General features: G+C 57.9%; 1 protein-coding gene across 1 annotated transcript; it reads left to right on the top strand.

Moving 5' to 3' along the window:
- The first annotated feature begins 15,467 nt into the window (after positions 1 to 15,467).
- On the top strand, positions 15,468 to 15,985 carry BJ171DRAFT_79171 (uncharacterized protein). The gene has a single exon (XM_053115889.1). The coding sequence runs from the start codon at positions 15,666 to 15,668 to the stop codon at positions 15,942 to 15,944; it is 279 nt and encodes a 92-aa protein (XP_052961575.1). The 5' UTR covers positions 15,468 to 15,665; the 3' UTR covers positions 15,945 to 15,985.
- The last annotated feature ends 6,311 nt before the right edge of the window (positions 15,986 to 22,296 follow it).

The following is a 22,296-nucleotide window of genomic DNA, read 5'->3' as shown; positions in this document are numbered from 1 at the left end:
GACTGTGTTCCAAGTCCTCGTCCTTCCTGCCACCGATCCGGATCCGACGCCCCTCACGACGGCGATCCCCGAGGAGTACAAGGCGTTTGGCTCTGTCTTCTCGAAGCAGGAAGCCGACTCGTTGCCCCCGCACCGGACGTACGACTGCCCGATCGACCTGGAGCCCGGCAAGACCCCCAAGTTCGGACCGCTCTACTCCCTGTCAGAGCCCGAACTCAAGGCCCTTCGTGAATACCTCGACGACAACCTCGTCAAAGGGTTCATCCGTCCTTCGTCCTCTCCCGCCGGTTCCCCGATCCTTTTCGTCAAGAAGAAGGACGGCTCTCTGCGTCTCTGCGTGGACTATCGCGCATTGAACACGATCACGGTCAAGAATCGTTACCCCTTACCGTTGATCAATGAGATGCTGGACCGAGTCCGGGACGCGAAGGTGTTCACGAAGCTGGACCTCCGCGGGGCCTACAACCTGCTGCGTATCCGCGCAGGCGACGAGTGGAAGACGGCCTTTCGCACTCGTTACGGCCAGTTCGAGTACTTGGTGATGCCCTTTGGACTCACCAATGCTCCGGCCACCTTCCAGCACTTCATCAACGATGTCCTTCGTGATGAACTGGACAACTTTGCGATTGCCTACCTTGACGACATTTTGATTTACAGCGCTGACCCCACTCAGCATGCAAATCACGTCAAGCAGGTCCTGGCCAAGCTCCAGGCTGCAAAGTTGTACTGCAAGCTGGAGAAGTGCGAGTTCTCCAAGGACAAGGTCTCGTTCCTCGGCTACGTCATCTCACCCAAGGGCATCGAGATGGAACGAGCAAAGCTGTCCGCCATTGTCGACTGGCCCGTCCCCCGCAACGTCTCCGACCTCCGTTCCATCATTGGGTTCTCGAACTTTTACCGTCGCTTCATCGACGGATATGCCAAGATCGCTGGTCCGCTCACGCTCCTGTTCAAGAAGTCCCAGGTCTTCCGCTGGTCCCCCGACGCCCACAAGGCCTTCCAGTCCCTCAAGGAAGCCTTCGTCTCCGAGCCCGTTGTTGCGCACCCCGACCCATCCAAGCCCTTCGTCGTGGAGTCTGATGCCTCAGACTTTGCGATCGGATGCGTCCTGTCCCAGCGCGGCTCCGATGGCCACCTGCACCCGTGCTCCTTCCACTCCCGCACGCTCATGGATGCTGAACGCAACTACAGCATCTATGAGAAGGAGCTCTTGGCCATCAAGGAGGCTTTCGAGGTCTGGCGACACTACCTCGAAGGCGCCCAACACCCAGTCCAAGTCCTTACCGACCACAAGAACTTGGAATACCTGGCGTCGGCCCGCATCCTCAACCAGCGACACGCCCGGTGGTCGCAGTTCCTGTCTCGGTTCGACCTCCGGATTCAATACCTCCCCGGTCCAAAGAACGGCAAGGCCGACGCTCTCTCCCGCCGCCCGGACTATGTCCCTCCGTCCGCACCTGTGTCCAAGGAGCCTCCCCCGTTGCTGCCACCTTCGTCGTTCGCCTGTGCCGTCCGTCGCTCCTCGGATGCAAGTTCCACTCGCCCTGTGGACTTGCTCAAGCTCATTGCCGAGGAGCAACCCAAGGACCCGTCCCTGGACCAGCTCCGCAACGATCCCAAGTATGTCCTGAAGGATGGTCTCCTCACCTTCATGGACAAGATCGTTGTGCCCGAGTCGTATCGAGTCCCCGTCCTCAAGTCATGCCACGATCCTGTCGCTGTTGGACACCCTGGCATTCGGCGGACTCGGGCACTGATCTCGAGGCAGTTCTGGTGGCCCTCAATCCGCAAGGATGTCCAGGCTTATGTCTCGACGTGCGACACTTGTGCACGCTCGAAAGTCCCTCGACATAAGCCGTTTGGATACTTGCAGCCCCTCCCGACGGCATCGCGACCCTGGTCTCTGGTGACGATGGACTTTATCACCGACCTCCCCGAGTCCAACGGCAAGACTTGCATCTTTGTCGTCGTCGATAGCCTGACCAAGATGGCCCACTTCCTTCCCTGTCGGTCCCTCCCAAGTGCCGAGGAAACAGCGTCGCTGTTCCTCGACAACATCTTCCGCCTCCACGGTCTCCCGGACAACATCGTCTCGGACCGAGGAAGCCAGTTCACCTCGCGGTTCTGGCAGGCCCTGTGCTCGGAACTCGGCATCAAGACCAGTCTGTCCACGGCGTTCCATCCCCAAACCGATGGACAGACTGAGCGGGTCAACCAAGTCATCAACCAGCATCTCCGCTGCTACACCTCGTACCAGCAGGATGACTGGGCGATGCTACTTCCGCTCGCCGAGTTCTCATACAACAACCTCGAGCACACCTCGACCAAGGCCTCCCCGTTCCTGGCGACTTACGGCTTCAACCCTCGATTCGAGTCTCCGGTCCTTCCTTCCAGTCTCGATGTCCCCTCCGCGACCGACCGAGTCGAACACCTTCAGCACAACTTGGCGTTGCTGAAGGAGAACCTCGAGAAGGCCAAGGCGGACTACAAGCGCTTTGCGGATGCCCACAAGTCCGACGCTCCCAAGTTCGCTCCTGGCGATCAAGTCTGGGTCCTAACACGCAACATCAAGACCACCCGTCCAAGCAAGAAGTTGGACTACCAGCGCATTGGACCCTACAAGATCGTCGAAGCCATCGGTTCCCTCGCCTTCCGCCTCGACCTTCCCAAGGATCTCAAGATCCATCCGGTGTTCCATGTCTCCCTCCTCGAGCCCCACAAGTCGAACACCCTCCCCGGCCGCATCCAAGACCCTCCTCCGCCAGTCCGCGTCAACGACCACTTGGAGTATGAAGTTCAGAAGATCCTCGACTCCAAGCTGGTCCGCGGTAAGTTGAGCTATTTCGTTGATTGGAAGGGCTACTCGACTGATCATCGCAGCTGGGAGCCCGCCAACTACGTTAACGCTCCCGACAAGATAGCCGACTTCCACCGCCGGTACCCCGACAAGCCTGGACTTATTGTTCGCAGGAGTGGCCGTAGTTTGGGGAGGGGATGATGTGATGATCATGCACGTTGGGAACACGTGTGGACTGCTGCGCGTGATGCACCGTGAGTCATGTTTGTTTGTCTTGGCGTTTATTCCCTGATTGGCTGGCGCCGATGACTCTGACTTCGCCTCCGACTGCGCTGTGCTTCGCCCCTCTCGCTGGATGCTCCGCCTCCCTCGCACCCTCATCTCGTCCCTCGTTTGTCGCTCCACCCTTCTCGCCCACTTTCGCCCTTCGGTTTCCCTCTTGGCTATAAAGCCCCTCCTTTCTTGCACCCATTTTGTATCTTCAGTTCGAACAACACTTGTTGTTATCTGATAAGTCGTAATATAGCTTATCGTTGTTCGCCAAGCACCTGGTCGTCCAGTGTCGTTGCTTGTCGTGGTTCTCACAACATCTCCCGAAGGAGCAAGTGGTGACGAGTTCTCACATGTCAAGTCGCGTATTGTGATGACCAGCATCACAACGGACCAATGAGATTGTCCCGCATGCTCTCGCCCTCCGCACCAATCATGAGTCCCCACGTGTTTGTTTGCCCCCATGCATGAGCACGCGCCGTTGCCACCCGCGTCTACTGGTTTCCTGCCTCCCCCACCGCTCGGCACATGTCCCCGGGCTGTGCCAAGCCTCTCTCGCTTGCACACCAGCCACTCTCGCACCCCCTTCTCGCTTCTCTGTGATGCTCCACCCTTCTCGCCCACTTTTGCCCCTCGACCTTCTCCCGGTCTATAAATAGCCCTGCATGTCTGAGCCTATGTTGAACACCAGTTCGAACAAAACTTGTTCTTTGGTGTTCGGGGCTAAAAGCTAATAAAGCTCATACCAAGCACTTGGTCTTCGTCCTTGCGCTTGTTCACTCCTTACACTTTGTTCGAACTCTCTTCTACTGATACCACCTGCTTGGTATCTTCCGCTCCTAGCCCCGCCCCTTTCCTAGTCCTGTCCGAACCTCAAGCACACTTGTGTCTGAGCCCTCTTCGCTCTCCTGTTCTTGAACCTCCTCGCTTTTTTTTTTTTTCCCAGTCCCAGTCCCAGTCCCGCCATGGATCCTGCCCTCGTGGACCGCCTCCGTGCCTTGGAGGCCGAGCTCGCCGAGCTCCGGACAGCTCGCGATGCTCCTGCCGCTGGGTACAGCGTGCAGATGCCGGACCGTTACGACGGTAACCGGCAAGGGTTCCGGGCATTCGTAAATCAGTGCAAACTGTATATACGAATGCAGCCCCACCGGTTCCCTGCTGACCCGATTAAGGTCGGATTCGTCATTAGTCTGCTCACTGGACCGGCTCTCCAGTGGGCGACTCCGATGCTTGAGATGGGTGATCCCCGACTCAACTCTTTTGGCGATTTCCTAGAACGCTTTTCCAAAGTGTTTGACGACCCTGATCGGGCCAGGACTGCCGAGTCAGTGATCACCACACTGTCTCAGGGCAACCGCCCGTGCGCAGTCTATGCATCCGAGTTCCTTCGTATTGCCGCCGATACGACTTGGAACGACGGTGCAAAGATCTCGTTCTTCCGACTTGGCTTGTCGGATGATGTCAGAGACGAACTTTCGCGAGTTCGCCCTCTGCCACGAGATCTGGAGGAGTACATCGAGCTTTGTAACGAGCTCGATGCACGAATCCGCGAGCGCCGTCAAGAGCGCCGAAGCACGCCTGCCCGCTACCGGTCTTCCCAGTTCGCCTTTGGTTCCGCCTCCGCTGCCGTTCCCGCCATCGCTCCCGCGCCCGTCCTCGCTCCGCCGCACCCCTCCTACATTGTTTCCGAGCCCATGCAAGTGGACTGTCACAGATCGCTCTGCCCGCCTAGCTGCACCGTCGCACTTGTGTCACTGTTTGCGTCGCACACTTTCCTTTTCCTTTGTCCTGTGACGCCTTTCCTTTTTCCTTGCTCTCATGTTGCACACGCCGCTCTGTTTTCCCTGCATTTGTCATCGACCATGCATTAGTCAGACGCTGTGTCACCCGCATTTGTCAGCCACCGAGCATTTGTCAGACTTTCACATGTTTCTCCGGTTAGCCGTTGCTGCCTGGCTGCTGTCCCGCCGCCTCCGCTGCTTCGCCCCCGCTGCGGCAGGCTTCGCCTCCGGGACCGCCAGACAGATAAATAGCCCGCCTTCACCCGCTCATGTTTCTGGTCATCACCTTCGACCCCAGACACACTTGACTCTAGATCCTAGCCTCGCTAAGATCAATAAAACCCTTCTCTATCTTTTTCTTTTGATCTCCTCTTGATCCCGTGATCTGACATGGTAGCATCGGACGATCCCGCCGTCAATGCCTGTCTCCAGGCCCTTGAACAACTATCGCTCGAGGACCGCGCCCTGGTCCTCTCCGCCCTGACTGCCCAGCCGAATCTCCCCACGGTCCCTCCCGGTTTCAAGCGTCCCAAGATCCCGCTCCCCGACGCCTTCACTGGCGAGCGTAAGGCTGCTGTCGTTGACGAGTTTGTCTTCTCAATGACCGAGTACATTGCCTTCCACAGTCTCGATGACGCCACCGCTGTCGCCACCGTCGCCATGAACCTCAAGGGCAAGGCCAAGACCTGGTGGCGCCTCTGGTCCCAGGGCAAGCAACTCGACAACCTGACCCCGGCCGCCGTCCTGTCCCTCGTCCGCGACACCTTCCTTCCGTCCACCTCGCTGCGCACCACCGAGGATGAGTTCGAAGCACTGCGCCACACCGGCTCCGTCGAGCAGTTCAACTCTCGCTTCCGCGATCTCCTCCTCGAGCTGCCCCACTTCAGCAACAACCGCCAGAACCTGCAGCGCTACCTCACCAAGCTCAAGCACAGGGTGCGCATCGAAGTCGAATGGAAGCTTGACTCCAACACAGCCACCCTCGAAGATGCCATGGCCCTCGCCGAGCGATACGAGTCCATTATGGGTCAATCGCAACCCCTGATGCAGCAGCCCGCTCGCACTCAGTTCCGCGATCAACCCTTCCGCGAGCTCCAGTTCCAGCGACCTCCTCTCTTCCGCGCTCCACCTGGTCAGCCGCAGTTCCGCCCAATGGTCCGTCCTCCTCGTCCCGCCTTCCAGCCGACCCAGCCTCCCGCACGTGACCCCAACGCCATGGACCTCGACAACGTCGACATGCGCCCGATCAAGAAGCTCACCGACCGCGAGAAGGAGTACCTCCGCCGTAACGGAGGCTGCTTCCGCTGCCGCAAGTTCGGCCACATCGCCTCGCAGTGTCCCTTGAACCAGCCCCGCATCAACGCCATCGTCGAGACCGCCGACCAGGCCACCTTCTACGAAGATCAGGGAAACGACGAGGCGGCAACCCCTGGATACTACGACCTCTGAAGGACCCGGCGAGTTGCCGCCATCCGACTCCGACCCCCGACGCTGAACTATTGACTCTCGCCACCGGACCTCACCTGATCAACTCTCTCATCGACGAACCCCACCGCATTGCCGCCAACCACGGCAAGGGACTGCTTGTGATCGACGCCACCCTCAACGGCTCCCCGATCACCGTCCTCATCGACCCTGGTGCGACCAACTCGCACATCTCCGAGACCCTCGCCTCGACCCTCGACCTTCGAACCAAGACCACCGCCAACGCCGTCACGATGCCCAACGGCAAGTCCTTCCCGTCCTCCGTCACCGATCCCGTCGACCTCACCATCCACGACTACCACGCCCGCATCAACCTCTTCACCGCGCCACTCACCTGGGACGTTATCCTCGGCAAGAACTGGCTCGACCAGACCAACCCCGAGATCGACTGGCCCTCCAACCGAATCAAGTTCTCGATCGACGGGAAGCACCACACTTGGACGGCATCGCGACCCGACACCGGAATGCCACTCACGACCCTCGAACTCCGATCCCAGTACCACATGTCGACCCAGCAGATCAACGCACTGGCTTCGACTCCCGGCGCCGTGTATGTTTGTACTCTGAGCAGTGACTTGAATACAGTTGCTGTTGAACCCTACGACCCCGTTGCCCAACTTGCCCGTGTCCTCGAACCACTGACCCCCGAACACCGATCCATCATCGCAAAGTACCGCGATGCCTTCAACGAACTCAAGGAACTCCCGCCTCACCGACCCGGCATCGACATGAACATCCGACTCGACGACTCTGCCAAGCCAACCTGGTCGTCGCTCTACCAAATGTCGGCCGAAGAACTCGCTCGTCTCAAAGACGAACTCGACCGATTGCTCCGGATCGGCCACATCCGCAAGTCCGTCTCGCCCTTCGGCGCACCGATCTTCTGGGTCAAGCAGGGCGACAAGTTCCGACTCGTCTTTGACTTCCGCGCCCTCAACAAGATCACCGTCAAGGACCGCACCGCGCTGCCCAACATGCGCGAGATCATCGACCGCCTGTCCAAGTGCCGTGTCTTCTCCAAGCTCGACTTGCAACGCGGATTCCACCAGATCCGCATTGCCGACGCCGACACCCCCAAGACGGCCTTCAGGACCAAGTACGGCCACTTTGAGTGGCTTGTGATGCCCTTCGGCCTCGCCAACAGTCCCTCCGTGTTCCAAGCCGCGATGAACGACATCTTCCGCGAGTTCATCGACGACTTTGTGTTCGTCTACATCGACGACATCCTGATCGCATCCGAGGACGAGGACCAGCACATCCGCCACATCGAACTGGTCCTCGACAAGATCCACCGACACGGCTTCAAGATCCGACCCGAGAAGTGTTCGTTCTTCAACTCGACCGTCACCTATCTCGGCTTCATCATCGGCGAAGGACGCATCCAAGTGCATCCCTCGCGCATCGACGCCATCAAGAACTACCCGCGACCAACGACCGAACACGAACTCCGCAGCTTCCTCGGCTTGACCAACACCATCATGAGCTTTGTCCCTGGCTACGCTGCCCTCGCCGGTCCACTCTCGACTCTGATCACCACCCGCTCCGCCAACTCGACCAAGTCCGTCGTCTGGGACGACAACGCCATCGCCGCCTTCGAGCAGCTCAAGTTGCTCTCGCCTCAGTCGCTGCACATGGTCAACCCGGACAAGGACATTCACCTCTTCACCGACTGGTCCGAGTCAAGCGCATCGATTGGTGGATGGATCGGGCAGGACATGGACGGATCCGGCACGGTGCGCCCCATCGCTTTCAACTCGCAGAAACTGCACGGATCCGAACTCAACTACTCGCCCTACAACGGCGAGCTGCTGTCGATCACCCGCCACCTCGACAAGTTCAAGAACTACCTCGTCGGCCGCAAAGTCTTCCTCCACACCGACCAGAAGGCGCTCAAGCACATCCTCGACTCCAAGACCCTCAACAAGCGCCAACAGCGAGCCATCGACACGATGCTGGACTTTGACCTCGAGATCCAGTGGATCCCCGGCTCGTGGAACAAGGTCGCCGACGTGCTCTCGCGCACACCGACAGCCATCTCCAAGGCCGTCCAAGTCTCGATCATCAACGCGATTGTCAACCTCGGACCCTCGCCCGACGATCTCTTGGACACCATCCGCACTCAGTACAGCTCCGACCCGATCCTGTCAGCACTGATCTCGGTCCTCCGCGACAACTCGACCGACGGACTCAAGCCGTGGATGAAGGCACAGCTGCACCGCTTCTCACTTCGACACGGGATTCTCTACTTCGACTCGACCCGCATCTGCATCCCCGGCAAGGACCTCCGCATCTCGATCATCAAGGACCACCACGACTCTGTCTGTGCAGCTCACCCCGGCACCAACACGCTCTACAAGGCCATCTCGACACACTACTACTGGCCCGCCATGTCCAAGGACATTGCCGAGTGGGTCTCGCACTGCGACATCTGCCAGCGAGCCAAGATCCGACGACAACAAGCATACGGTCACTTCTCCCGGATCCCTGTGGCCACCCGCAAGATGGACACTGTCGCCCTCGACTTCATCCTCGGACTCCCGCCTGTCACGGACTCACTCTCGGGACGCACCTTCAACTCGATCACGATCTTTGTCGACTCCCTCACCAAGTACGTCGTCCTGGTTCCTGGCAACAAGACCGACTCGGCCGAAGACGTCGCCCGCCAGTACTTCCGCGATGTCTTTGTGCACTTTGGACTCGCCGGCACTTTCATCTCGGATCACGACACACGCTTCCGGTCGGCCTTCTGGACAGGACTTAACACTCTGCTCAAGACCGAACTCCGGATCGCCTTTGCCCACCACCACGAGGCCGCCGGACAAGTCGAACGCTTTGTGGCAACCGTCGCCGAGGCCATCCGCTGTTCGACTCTGGCCCTCGGCTCCCGCTGGATCGATCAAGTGCCATACATCCAGTTCGCGCTCAACTCACACAGCTCAGCTTCGACTGGACATTCGCCCTTCTTCCTGATGCACGGTCAGCATCCTCGCACTCCTGCCAACACCGACATCATCGCCGAGTCCAACCCTGCAGCACAGTCGATCGAGGAGATGCAAGCGACTCTGGACTTGGTCTCGGACAACATCGGCAAGGCCCAGGACCGGGCCCTGTACTACGCCAACCGACATCGACGCGATATCAGCTACGACATTGGCGACCAAGTCCTGATCGACACGACCGCGTATCACTTCAGCACGGACGACGTCACACCCTCCAAGATGCGGATGCCGTACTTGGGACCCTTCAAGATCATCGAGAAGATCGGAACGACTGGATATCGACTTCGACTCCCGAGGACCCTCCGATTTACAACCGAACTCCCCGCTTCCGCCCTCGTCCCCTACAACACACCATCGACCGACCAACTTGTGTTTGATGAACCCGGACCCAACCACAACGACGAATCAGTGTTCGAAGCGATCATTGGACACAGGATCAACCGACGACGTCGACTTCCTGGATATCGACACGAGTTCTTGCTCCGCTGGCAGGGATACGACCCATCTTACGACTCGTGGGCACCACTGGCCGAACTCTTGGATGGAGGACTCGCAGATATCCACGACTTCCTCAGCCGCAACCGCAACCTTCCGGAAATGGACACACTGATCGACCTTTGCCAAGCACAAGTGCAACGCAACTCGGGATCGAAAAATTGATGGTTTGACTTGAGCACAATTTTTCTGGGGGGGATGTCACAGATCGCTCTGCCCGCCTAGCTGCACCGTCGCACTTGTGTCACTGTTTGCGTCGCACACTTTCCTTTTCCTTTGTCCTGTGACGCCTTTCCTTTTTCCTTGCTCTCATGTTGCACACGCCGCTCTGTTTTCCCTGCATTTGTCATCGACCATGCATTAGTCAGACGCTGTGTCACCCGCATTTGTCAGCCACCGAGCATTTGTCAGACTTTCACATGTTTCTCCGGTTAGCCGTTGCTGCCTGGCTGCTGTCCCGCCGCCTCCGCTGCTTCGCCCCCGCTGCGGCAGGCTTCGCCTCCGGGACCGCCAGACAGATAAATAGCCCGCCTTCACCCGCTCATGTTTCTGGTCATCACCTTCGACCCCAGACACACTTGACTCTAGATCCTAGCCTCGCTAAGATCAATAAAACCCTTCTCTATCTTTTTCTTTTGATCTCCTCTTGATCCCGTGATCTGACATGGACTCTGCCGTCTCTGGACCCCTGACCGCCGAGGAGAAACAACGCCGCCGCCGCTTTGGACTCTGCCTGTACTGTGGCAAGAAGGGCCACTTGGTACGAAACTGCCCCGTCAAGTTTGGATCTACCAGAGCTACCGGACCGCCCCCTGGACCTCCCGGCCCGAGGATCATCCGCACCATCGTTTACGAAGATGGAGAAGTGCAAGACTTCAGTTCGGGAAACGACCAGGCCCGGTTCTAAGTGAAGGCCTTGAACCGGAGCCGTGCCCACCGCCTTCCGAAAGTGAAGACATTGGTAAGGTGCCTTTGGTAAGTACTGGGGAAGCAGTGATGTGCGGACAGCTTCGCCTTGCCTCTGGACCGGCGGACACTCTCAGCTCTGGCATAGTACCCGTGGCACCTCTGGTGTCACTGGGAACTGCACCTCATCCACAGGTGCAAATACCTGAGCTGTCCTGCCAACCCTCGGCAAAGTTAACTGTCTGTGCTAGCCGCAACCCTGGTGCCGAAGCTGGTACCGAACCAAAGTCTTGTGTTTCGTCTGTTCGTCGTTGCTCGTTGGTTGTTCCCGTCGCTGTTCGTCTTCCTTCTGGTGATTCTCTGTCGTGCGAAGGACTTGTCGATTCTGGTGCCTCTGGCAACTTTATCGACGAGGACTTTGTTGCTCGACACTCTGTCCCCACCTGCTCCAAGGCTTCGCCCTTGGCAGTGGAAGGCGTGGATGGTAAGCCGCTGTCGTCTGGCCCCATCCTCCGCGAGACTGCTCCACTCGAGGTGATTCTCGGGGACGTCTCGCAACGCCTTCGGTTCGATGTGATCAGGTCTCCACATCAACCACTTATCCTTGGCTTTCCTTGGTTGCGCACCGCCGAGCCCAAGATTGTCTGGTCTCGCGGTCTTCTTTGTCTCCCTCCTTCTGTTGATTCCGACCCCTCTCCATGCACTACTTCTCTTTCGTCTTGCTCCACTTCCTCCAATGTCACTCCCCTTCTTGATGATTCCACTCCTTTGATTGATCTAAGCTCCTCTCCTACGCTCCCACCTTCGTCTTCCCCTTCTTGTCTTGTTCCTCCCGAACCCCTTCGCTCTTCCCAAACCCCTTCTTCTGTTGTCAGTTCTCTTTCCCTCCTTGATGTACCTCCTCCTGTTGTTTGTTCTTCGGACATTGTTCAGAATAAAGTAACCGTCGAACATTATTCTGACCTTGTCCACGCCCCTCCTCTCAGCTCGGACGCTCCTCTCCGCGTCTGCAGCATTGATTACCGCTCGATGCGCGAGTCTTTGGATGCATGCAGGCATGGAACGCAACCCCTGACCATCTTTCAGGTCCATGTCCTGCCCACTGACGAGCCGAGCACTGCGACTGTCGAAGTGCCTGCGGAGTACAAGGACTTCCTGTCTGTTTTCTCTAAACAGGAAGCTGACTCCTTGCCTCCGCATCGCCCTTATGACTGCCCCATTGACTTGGAGCCGGGCAAGTCGCCAAAGTTCGGGCCTCTGTACTCACTGTCCGAGCCCGAACTTCACGCTCTGCGTGACTATCTCGACGAGAATCTTGCCAAGGGATTCGTTCGTCCTTCGTCGTCCCCAGCAGGCTCACCAATCCTCTTCGTCAAGAAGAAGGACGGCTCACTTCGTCTTTGCGTTGACTACCGCGCACTGAACGGTATCACGGTAAAGAACCGTTACCCTTTACCGCTGATCGGCGAGCTGCTGGACCGACTTCGAGGCGCGAAGGTGTTCACTAAGCTGGACCTTCGTGGAGCCTACAATCTGCTGCGCATCCGCTCCGGGGACGAGTGGAAGACAGCTTTCCGTACTCGATATGGGCACTTCGAGTACTTGGTGATGCCCTTTGGGCTCACCAACGCGCCAGCGACGTTCCAGCACTTCATCAACGACGTCCTGCGCACCGAGTTGGACCAGTTCGCAATTGCGTATCTTGACGATATCTTGATCTACAGTGCTGATCCGTCGCAGCATGTAGAGCACGTCAAGCAGGTCCTCTCGAAGCTCCGAGCTGCAAAGCTGTATTGCAAGCTGGAGAAGTGCGAGTTCTCCAAAACCTCGGTCTCGTTCCTTGGTTTCATGGTCTCGCCCGAGGGCATCGGTATGGAGCGATCCAAGCTCTCTGCGATCTTGGATTGGCCCATACCGCGCAACATCTCGGATCTTCGATCCTTTGTCGGGTTTGCGAACTTCTATCGACGCTTCATCGATGGATACGCAAAGATCGCGGGGCCCATGACTCGGCTCTTCCGGAAGACGCATGGCTTCCAGTGGTCCCGCGAAGCCGATAAAGCATTCAGATCCTTGAAGGATGCCTTCGTTTCGGAGCCCGTTCTGGTGCATCCGGACCCATCCAAGCCGTTCGTCGTAGAGTCAGATGCGTCGGACTTTGCGCTTGGATGCGTGCTCTCCCAGCGGGGTGCTGATGATCGCCTTCATCCTTGCTCGTTCCATTCGCGGACACTCTCGAATGCTGAACGTAACTACAGCATATACGAGAAAGAGCTGTTGGCGATCAAGGAGGCTTTCGAGGCGTGGCGACACTACCTCGAAGGCGCCCAGCATCCCGTTGCCGTTCTGACCGATCACAAGAACTTGGAGTACCTGGCAACGGCTCGCATCCTAAACCAGCGTCATGCACGGTGGTCCCAGTTCTTGTCTCGGTTCGACATCCGCATCCAGTACCGTCCTGGTGCGAGGAACGGCAAGGCCGATGCCCTGTCTCGTCGCTCGGACTACATCCCTTCGTCGGCCTCCGTGTCGAGGGATCCGCCTCTGCTTCTCGATCCTGCCGCGGTGATACGCGTGCTCCGAAGCAGAGACGCCCGCTCTTCGGTTGCAAGTCGCAGTGACCCTGTGGATTTGCTGCAGCTCATAGCCGAAGAGCAGGCTCGGGATCCCGGTCTAGACAAATACCGTCGTGACCCGAAGTTCGTCTGGAATGGCCAGTACCTCACCTTCCAGAACAGGATTGTGGTCCCAGAGTCGTGCCGAGTTCCGGCGCTCAAGTCGTGCCATGACCCAGTCGCTGTGGGTCATCCAGGCATCCGACGGACTCTGGCTCTGGTATCGCGACAGTTTTGGTGGCAAACCTATCGGAAAGATGTCAAAGAGTACGTCTCGACGTGCGACACCTGTGCACGCTCGAAAGCTCCGCGACACAAGCCGTTTGGGTTCCTGTTGCCACTCCAGACAGCCGATCGACCCTGGGGGACACTGACCATGGACTTTATCACTGATCTGCCAAAGTCCAAGGGTCACACCTGCATCTTTGTGGTGGTATGCAGCCTCACAAAGATGGCACACTTTATGTCCTGGCGTTCACTGCCGTCGGCGGAGGAGACTGCGTCACTGTTCCTCGACAATGTCTTTCGTCTCCATGGCCTCCCCGACACAGTGGTTTCAGACCGAGGAAGTCAGTTCACCTCTCGGTTCTGGAAGGCACTCTGCACGCAGCTCGGGATCCAAACCAGTCTGTCCACGGCCTTCCATCCCCAGACCGATGGACAGACTGAGAGGGTCAACCAGGTCATCAACCAATACCTGCGCTGTTACACGTCGTATCAGCAAGATGACTGGGCCGAGCTGCTGCCGTTGGCCGAGTTCTCTTACAATAACCTCGAGAACTCGTCAACACATGCCTCGCCATTCTTGGCAACCTATGGGTTCCACCCAAGGTTCGAAGTCCCCGTTGTCGCTGGCGGCCCTGATGTTCCCTCTGCCACGGAGAGGGTTGAACATCTCCAGCGGAACCTGGCACTGTTGAAGGAGAATCTTGAGAAGGCAAAGTCTGACTACAAGCACTTCTCAGATCTCCGGAGGTCCCAGGCTCCCGACTTGCGTCCGGGCGATCAAGTCTGGGTGCTGACTCGTAACATCAGCACCACTCGCCCAAGCAAGAAGCTGGATTACCAGAGGATTGGACCATTCACCATCCTCGAGGCCGTCGGGACATTGGCTTTCCGCCTGGACTTGCCAAAGGACATAAAGGTGCACCCGGTGTTCCATGTGTCTCTTCTTGAGCCCTACAAGAAGAACTCGCTTCCGGGTCGGGTGCAAGCGCCGCCCCCTGCGGTGGTCATCGATGGGAACTTGGAGTGGGAGGTCGAAGAGATCTTAGACTCCAAGTTCGTGCGCGGAAAGCTGCACTATCTCATCGATTGGAAAGGCTACCCGGTCACCGATCGAAGTTGGGAGCCCGCCGACATTGTCTTTGCCCCAACGGTGGCCGCGGAGTACCACCGACGCTACCCAGACAAGCCTGGCCCCAGGAGAACTCAAGATGGAACACGCCGTAGTTTAAGGAGGAGATAGTGTGATGACCAGCATCACAACGGACCAATGAGATTGTCCCGCATGCTCTCGCCCTCCGCACCAATCATGAGTCCCCACGTGTTTGTTTGCCCCCATGCATGAGCACGCGCCGTTGCCACCCGCGTCTACTGGTTTCCTGCCTCCCCCACCGCTCGGCACATGTCCCCGGGCTGTGCCAAGCCTCTCTCGCTTGCACACCAGCCACTCTCGCACCCCCTTCTCGCTTCTCTGTGATGCTCCACCCTTCTCGCCCACTTTTGCCCCTCGACCTTCTCCCGGTCTATAAATAGCCCTGCATGTCTGAGCCTATGTTGAACACCAGTTCGAACAAAACTTGTTCTTTGGTGTTCGGGGCTAAAAGCTAATAAAGCTCATACCAAGCACTTGGTCTTCGTCCTTGCGCTTGTTCACTCCTTACACGTATTCACCTTGCCACAATGCCTCATGATATGATACCTGCTATTGTGATATGTGACCCAAGTTGGATCCCTCGTAATCTTTCACGCAAATCACTGAAACACTCCCCAGTGGATTGAAACGGGGAGATTCGGACTCTCCTTTAGTGAACAATTGGGGTTTCCGCATCGGAAACTCATAAATATCATATTCAATTCAACCCGATCGACCTTCTCCGCGAGATCAAGCGTACATCATGAGTGATATATGGCCTGTATTGCGTCGATGATCTTAACCCTGCTGGATGTTCCACAATTTAGTACATTCATTTCCTCTCCGTTGATAAACGCTTGGTTGATCTCCTGGTCAAGTTCGATGACCTAATACCATAACCGATCGATATCTTATTTGGGGATCTCAGTGGTCGAGGTTAAGCGCAACTCTTGAACCATCATGTCCCATTTAGTATATGACATGGCCACCTCTTTGTTTATAACCCTCTGCTTTCTCACTCCCCTTGTTCACACCCCCTCCCTTCTCGGGTCCCGATTCCCACACCCTGCCATGAATCAACATATGATAGCCCTCCCGACCCCATCCTGTCGGCCGCACAGCCCACTCCCTCGTTTTCATCAGCCATCTCATCATTGGTGTGACCCCGAGGCTATCCCTCGCTCTGTTGTTCCCTTCACCTTCCCCCCCCCTCTGTTTGGAGGCCATGCATGTGCTTGATAAACCGAGGCTTGCCCAGCCAATTCATTGGGGCACGTTTCCCCCCCTGTATGGGCAAGGCCTCAAGTAAATATCCTCTCAATTAATGATGGAATGCCATCCTCTCTTCCCTTTGTTCCTCTCTCGTCCCTGTTTCTGACACCCCGCTCCTGCCACCACCAATGACCTGACTCGTGGTCGTGGAGTGGTGGGTCGAAATGGTGAGAGTGTGTCTTGGGGACAGGTCCGGTTGGACTTGGCTAATGCATGTTCGTGTGGCCATGACAATCCTGTTGGGAACTTGGTGTTGACTCTGAAGAGGTGGCGCACTCTAGTAATGGATCTGTTCTGAATTTGTCAGATCACGGGATCAAGAGGAGATCAAAAGAAAAAGATAGAGAAGGGTTTTATTGATCTTAGCGAGGCTAGGATCTAGAGTCAAGTGTGTCTGGGGTCGAAGGTGATGACCAGAAACATGAGCGGGTGAAGGCGGGCTATTTATCTGTCTGGCGGTCCCGGAGGCGAAGCCTGCCGCAGCGGGGGCGAAGCAGCGGAGGCGGCGGGACAGCAGCCAGGCAGCAACGGCTAACCGGAGAAACATGTGAAAGTCTGACAAATGCTCGGTGGCTGACAAATGCGGGTGACACAGCGTCTGACTAATGCATGGTCGATGACAAATGCAGGGAAAACAGAGCGGCGTGTGCAACATGAGAGCAAGGAAAAAGGAAAGGCGTCACAGGACAAAGGAAAAGGAAAGTGTGCGACGCAAACAGTGACACAAGTGCGACGGTGCAGCTAGGCGGGCAGAGCGATCTGTGACATCCCCCCCAGAAAAATTGTGCTCAAGTCAAACCATCAATTTTTCGATCCCGAGTTGCGTTGCACTTGTGCTTGGCAAAGGTCGATCAGTGTGTCCATTTCCGGAAGGTTGCGGTTGCGGCTGAGGAAGTCGTGGATATCTGCGAGTCCTCCATCCAAGAGTTCGGCCAGTGGTGCCCACGAGTCGTAAGATGGGTCGTATCCCTGCCAGCGGAGCAAGAACTCGTGTCGATATCCAGGAAGTCGACGTCGTCGGTTGATCCTGTGTCCAATGATCGCTTCGAACACTGATTCGTCGTTGTGGTTGGGTCCGGGTTCATCAAACACAAGTTGGTCGGTCGATGGTGTGTTGTAGGGGACGAGGGCGGAAGCGGGGAGTTCGGTTGTAAATCGGAGGGTCCTCGGGAGTCGAAGTCGATATCCAGTCGTTCCGATCTTCTCGATGATCTTGAAGGGTCCCAAGTACGGCATCCGCATCTTGGAGGGTGTGACGTCGTCCGTGCTGAAGTGATACGCGGTCGTGTCGATCAGGACTTGGTCGCCAATGTCGTAGCTGATATCGCGTCGATGTCGGTTGGCGTAGTACAGGGCCCGGTCCTGGGCCTTGCCGATGTTGTCCGAGACCAAGTCCAGAGTCGCTTGCATCTCCTCGATCGACTGTGCTGCAGGGTTGGACTCGGCGATGATGTCGGTGTTGGCAGGAGTGCGAGGATGCTGACCGTGCATCAGGAAGAAGGGCGAATGTCCAGTCGAAGCTGAGCTGTGTGAGTTGAGCGCGAACTGGATGTATGGCACTTGATCGATCCAGCGGGAGCCGAGGGCCAGAGTCGAACAGCGGATGGCCTCGGCGACGGTTGCCACAAAGCGTTCGACTTGTCCGGCGGCCTCGTGGTGGTGGGCAAAGGCGATCCGGAGTTCGGTCTTGAGCAGAGTGTTAAGTCCTGTCCAGAAGGCCGACCGGAAGCGTGTGTCGTGATCCGAGATGAAAGTGCCGGCGAGTCCAAAGTGCACAAAGACATCGCGGAAGTACTGGCGGGCGACGTCTTCGGCCGAGTCGGTCTTGTTGCCAGGAACCAGGACGACGTACTTGGTGAGGGAGTCGACAAAGATCGTGATCGAGTTGAAGGTGCGTCCCGAGAGTGAGTCCGTGACAGGCGGGAGTCCGAGGATGAAGTCGAGGGCGACAGTGTCCATCTTGCGGGTGGCCACAGGGATCCGGGAGAAGTGACCGTATGCTTGTTGTCGTCGGATCTTGGCTCGCTGGCAGATGTCGCAGTGCGAGACCCACTCGGCAATGTCCTTGGACATGGCGGGCCAGTAGTAGTGTGTCGAGATGGCCTTGTAGAGCGTGTTGGTGCCGGGGTGAGCTGCACAGACAGAGTCGTGGTGGTCCTTGATGATCGAGATGCGGAGGTCCTTGCCGGGGATGCAGATGCGGGTCGAGTCGAAGTAGAGAATCCCGTGTCGAAGTGAGAAGCGGTGCAGCTGTGCCTTCATCCACGGCTTGAGTCCGTCGGTCGAGTTGTCGCGGAGGACCGAGATCAGTGCTGACAGGATCGGGTCGGAGCTGTACTGAGTGCGGATGGTGTCCAAGAGATCGTCGGGCGGGGGTCCGAGGTTGACAATCGCGTTGATGATCGAGACTTGGACGGCCTTGGAGATGGCTGTCGGTGTGCGCGAGAGCACGTCGGCGACCTTGTTCCACGAGCCGGGGATCCACTGGATCTCGAGGTCAAAGTCCAGCATCGTGTCGATGGCTCGCTGTTGGCGCTTGTTGAGGGTCTTGGAGTCGAGGATGTGCTTGAGCGCCTTCTGGTCGGTGTGGAGGAAGACTTTGCGGCCGACGAGGTAGTTCTTGAACTTGTCGAGGTGGCGGGTGATCGACAGCAGCTCGCCGTTGTAGGGCGAGTAGTTGAGTTCGGATCCGTGCAGTTTCTGCGAGTTGAAAGCGATGGGGCGCACCGTGCCGGATCCGTCCATGTCCTGCCCGATCCATCCACCAATCGATGCGCTTGACTCGGACCAGTCGGTGAAGAGGTGAATGTCCTTGTCCGGGTTGACCATGTGCAGCGACTGAGGCGAGAGCAACTTGAGCTGCTCGAAGGCGGCGATGGCGTTGTCGTCCCAGACGACGGACTTGGTCGAGTTGGCGGAGCGGGTGGTGATCAGAGTCGAGAGTGGACCGGCGAGGGCAGCGTAGCCAGGGACAAAGCTCATGATGGTGTTGGTCAAGCCGAGGAAGCTGCGGAGTTCGTGTTCGGTCGTTGGTCGCGGGTAGTTCTTGATGGCGTCGATGCGCGAGGGATGCACTTGGATGCGTCCTTCGCCGATGATGAAGCCGAGATAGGTGACGGTCGAGTTGAAGAACGAACACTTCTCGGGTCGGATCTTGAAGCCGTGTCGGTGGATCTTGTCGAGGACCAGTTCGATGTGGCGGATGTGCTGGTCCTCGTCCTCGGATGCGATCAGGATGTCGTCGATGTAGACGAACACAAAGTCGTCGATGAACTCGCGGAAGATGTCGTTCATCGCGGCTTGGAACACGGAGGGACTGTTGGCGAGGCCGAAGGGCATCACAAGCCACTCAAAGTGGCCGTACTTGGTCCTGAAGGCCGTCTTGGGGGTGTCGGCGTCGGCAATGCGGATCTGGTGGAATCCGCGTTGCAAGTCGAGCTTGGAGAAGACACGGCACTTGGACAGGCGGTCGATGATCTCGCGCATGTTGGGCAGCGCGGTGCGGTCCTTGACGGTGATCTTGTTGAGGGCGCGGAAGTCAAAGACGAGTCGGAACTTGTCGCCCTGCTTGACCCAGAAGATCGGTGCGCCGAAGGGCGAGACGGACTTGCGGATGTGGCCGATCCGGAGCAATCGGTCGAGTTCGTCTTTGAGACGAGCGAGTTCTTCGGCCGACATTTGGTAGAGCGACGACCAGGTTGGCTTGGCAGAGTCGTCGAGTCGGATGTTCATGTCGATGCCGGGTCGGTGAGGCGGGAGTTCCTTGAGTTCGTTGAAGGCATCGCGGTACTTTGCGATGATGGATCGGTGTTCGGGGGTCAGTGGTTCGAGGACACGGGCAAGTTGGGCAACGGGGTCGTAGGGTTCAACAGCAACTGTATTCAAGTCACTGCTCAGAGTACAAACATACACGGCGCCGGGAGTCGAAGCCAGTGCGTTGATCTGCTGGGTCGACATGTGGTACTGGGATCGGAGTTCGAGGGTCGTGAGTGGCATTCCGGTGTCGGGTCGCGATGCCGTCCAAGTGTGGTGCTTCCCGTCGATCGAGAACTTGATTCGGTTGGAGGGCCAGTCGATCTCGGGGTTGGTCTGGTCGAGCCAGTTCTTGCCGAGGATAACGTCCCAGGTGAGTGGCGCGGTGAAGAGGTTGATGCGGGCGTGGTAGTCGTGGATGGTGAGGTCGACGGGATCGGTGACGGAGGACGGGAAGGACTTGCCGTTGGGCATCGTGACGGCGTTGGCGGTGGTCTTGGTTCGAAGGTCGAGGGTCGAGGCGAGGGTCTCGGAGATGTGCGAGTTGGTCGCACCAGGGTCGATGAGGACGGTGATCGGGGAGCCGTTGAGGGTGGCGTCGATCACAAGCAGTCCCTTGCCGTGGTTGGCGGCAATGCGGTGGGGTTCGTCGATGAGAGAGTTGATCAGGTGAGGTCCGGTGGCGAGAGTCAATAGTTCAGCGTCGGGGGTCGGAGTCGGATGGCGGCAACTCGCCGGGTCCTTCAGAGGTCGTAGTATCCAGGGGTTGCCGCCTCGTCGTTTCCCTGATCTTCGTAGAAGGTGGCCTGGTCGGCGGTCTCGACGATGGCGTTGATGCGGGGCTGGTTCAAGGGACACTGCGAGGCGATGTGGCCGAACTTGCGGCAGCGGAAGCAGCCTCCGTTACGGCGGAGGTACTCCTTCTCGCGGTCGGTGAGCTTCTTGATCGGGCGCATGTCGACGTTGTCGAGGTCCATGGCGTTGGGGTCACGTGCGGGAGGCTGGGTCGGCTGGAAGGCGGGACGAGGAGGACGGACCATTGGGCGGAACTGCGGCTGACCAGGTGGAGCGCGGAAGAGAGGAGGTCGCTGGAACTGGAGCTCGCGGAAGGGTTGATCGCGGAACTGAGTGCGAGCGGGCTGCTGCATCAGGGGTTGCGATTGACCCATAATGGACTCGTATCGCTCGGCGAGGGCCATGGCATCTTCGAGGGTGGCTGTGTTGGAGTCAAGCTTCCATTCGACTTCGATGCGCACCCTGTGCTTGAGCTTGGTGAGGTAGCGCTGCAGGTTCTGGCGGTTGTTGCTGAAGTGGGGCAGCTCGAGGAGGAGATCGCGGAAGCGAGAGTTGAACTGCTCGACGGAGCCGGTGTGGCGCAGTGCTTCGAACTCATCCTCGGTGGTGCGCAGCGAGGTGGACGGAAGGAAGGTGTCGCGGACGAGGGACAGGACGGCGGCCGGGGTCAGGTTGTCGAGTTGCTTGCCCTGGGACCAGAGGCGCCACCAGGTCTTGGCCTTGCCCTTGAGGTTCATGGCGACGGTGGCGACAGCGGTGGCGTCATCGAGACTGTGGAAGGCAATGTACTCGGTCATTGAGAAGACAAACTCGTCAACGACAGCAGCCTTACGCTCGCCAGTGAAGGCGTCGGGGAGCGGGATCTTGGGACGCTTGAAACCGGGAGGGACCGTGGGGAGATTCGGCTGGGCAGTCAGGGCGGAGAGGACCAGGGCGCGGTCCTCGAGCGATAGTTGTTCAAGGGCCTGGAGACAGGCATTGACGGCGGGATCGTCCGATGCTACCATGTCAGATCACGGGATCAAGAGGAGATCAAAAGAAAAAGATAGAGAAGGGTTTTATTGATCTTAGCGAGGCTAGGATCTAGAGTCAAGTGTGTCTGGGGTCGAAGGTGATGACCAGAAACATGAGCGGGTGAAGGCGGGCTATTTATCTGTCTGGCGGTCCCGGAGGCGAAGCCTGCCGCAGCGGGGGCGAAGCAGCGGAGGCGGCGGGACAGCAGCCAGGCAGCAACGGCTAACCGGAGAAACATGTGAAAGTCTGACAAATGCTCGGTGGCTGACAAATGCGGGTGACACAGCGTCTGACTAATGCATGGTCGATGACAAATGCAGGGAAAACAGAGCGGCGTGTGCAACATGAGAGCAAGGAAAAAGGAAAGGCGTCACAGGACAAAGGAAAAGGAAAGTGTGCGACGCAAACAGTGACACAAGTGCGACGGTGCAGCTAGGCGGGCAGAGCGATCTGTGACAGAATTCGACGAGGATTTGAGTCGGCCAAGCGCGCAAAACGAGTAAATTGGATCTGAGACTGTGATGACCAGCATCACAACGGACCAATGAGATTGTCCCGCATGCTCTCGCCCTCCGCACCAATCATGAGTCCCCACGTGTTTGTTTGCCCCCATGCATGAGCACGCGCCGTTGCCACCCGCGTCTACTGGTTTCCTGCCTCCCCCACCGCTCGGCACATGTCCCCGGGCTGTGCCAAGCCTCTCTCGCTTGCACACCAGCCACTCTCGCACCCCCTTCTCGCTTCTCTGTGATGCTCC

The sequence above is a fragment of the Polychytrium aggregatum genome, assembly GCF_025602895.1.
Source record: "Polychytrium aggregatum strain JEL109 chromosome Unknown BJ171scaffold_157, whole genome shotgun sequence".
Taxonomy (NCBI): domain Eukaryota; kingdom Fungi; phylum Chytridiomycota; class Chytridiomycetes; order Polychytriales; genus Polychytrium; species Polychytrium aggregatum.
Note: the sequence above shows the minus strand (reverse complement) of the source record. Positions and strands in the feature narration are given on the sequence as shown.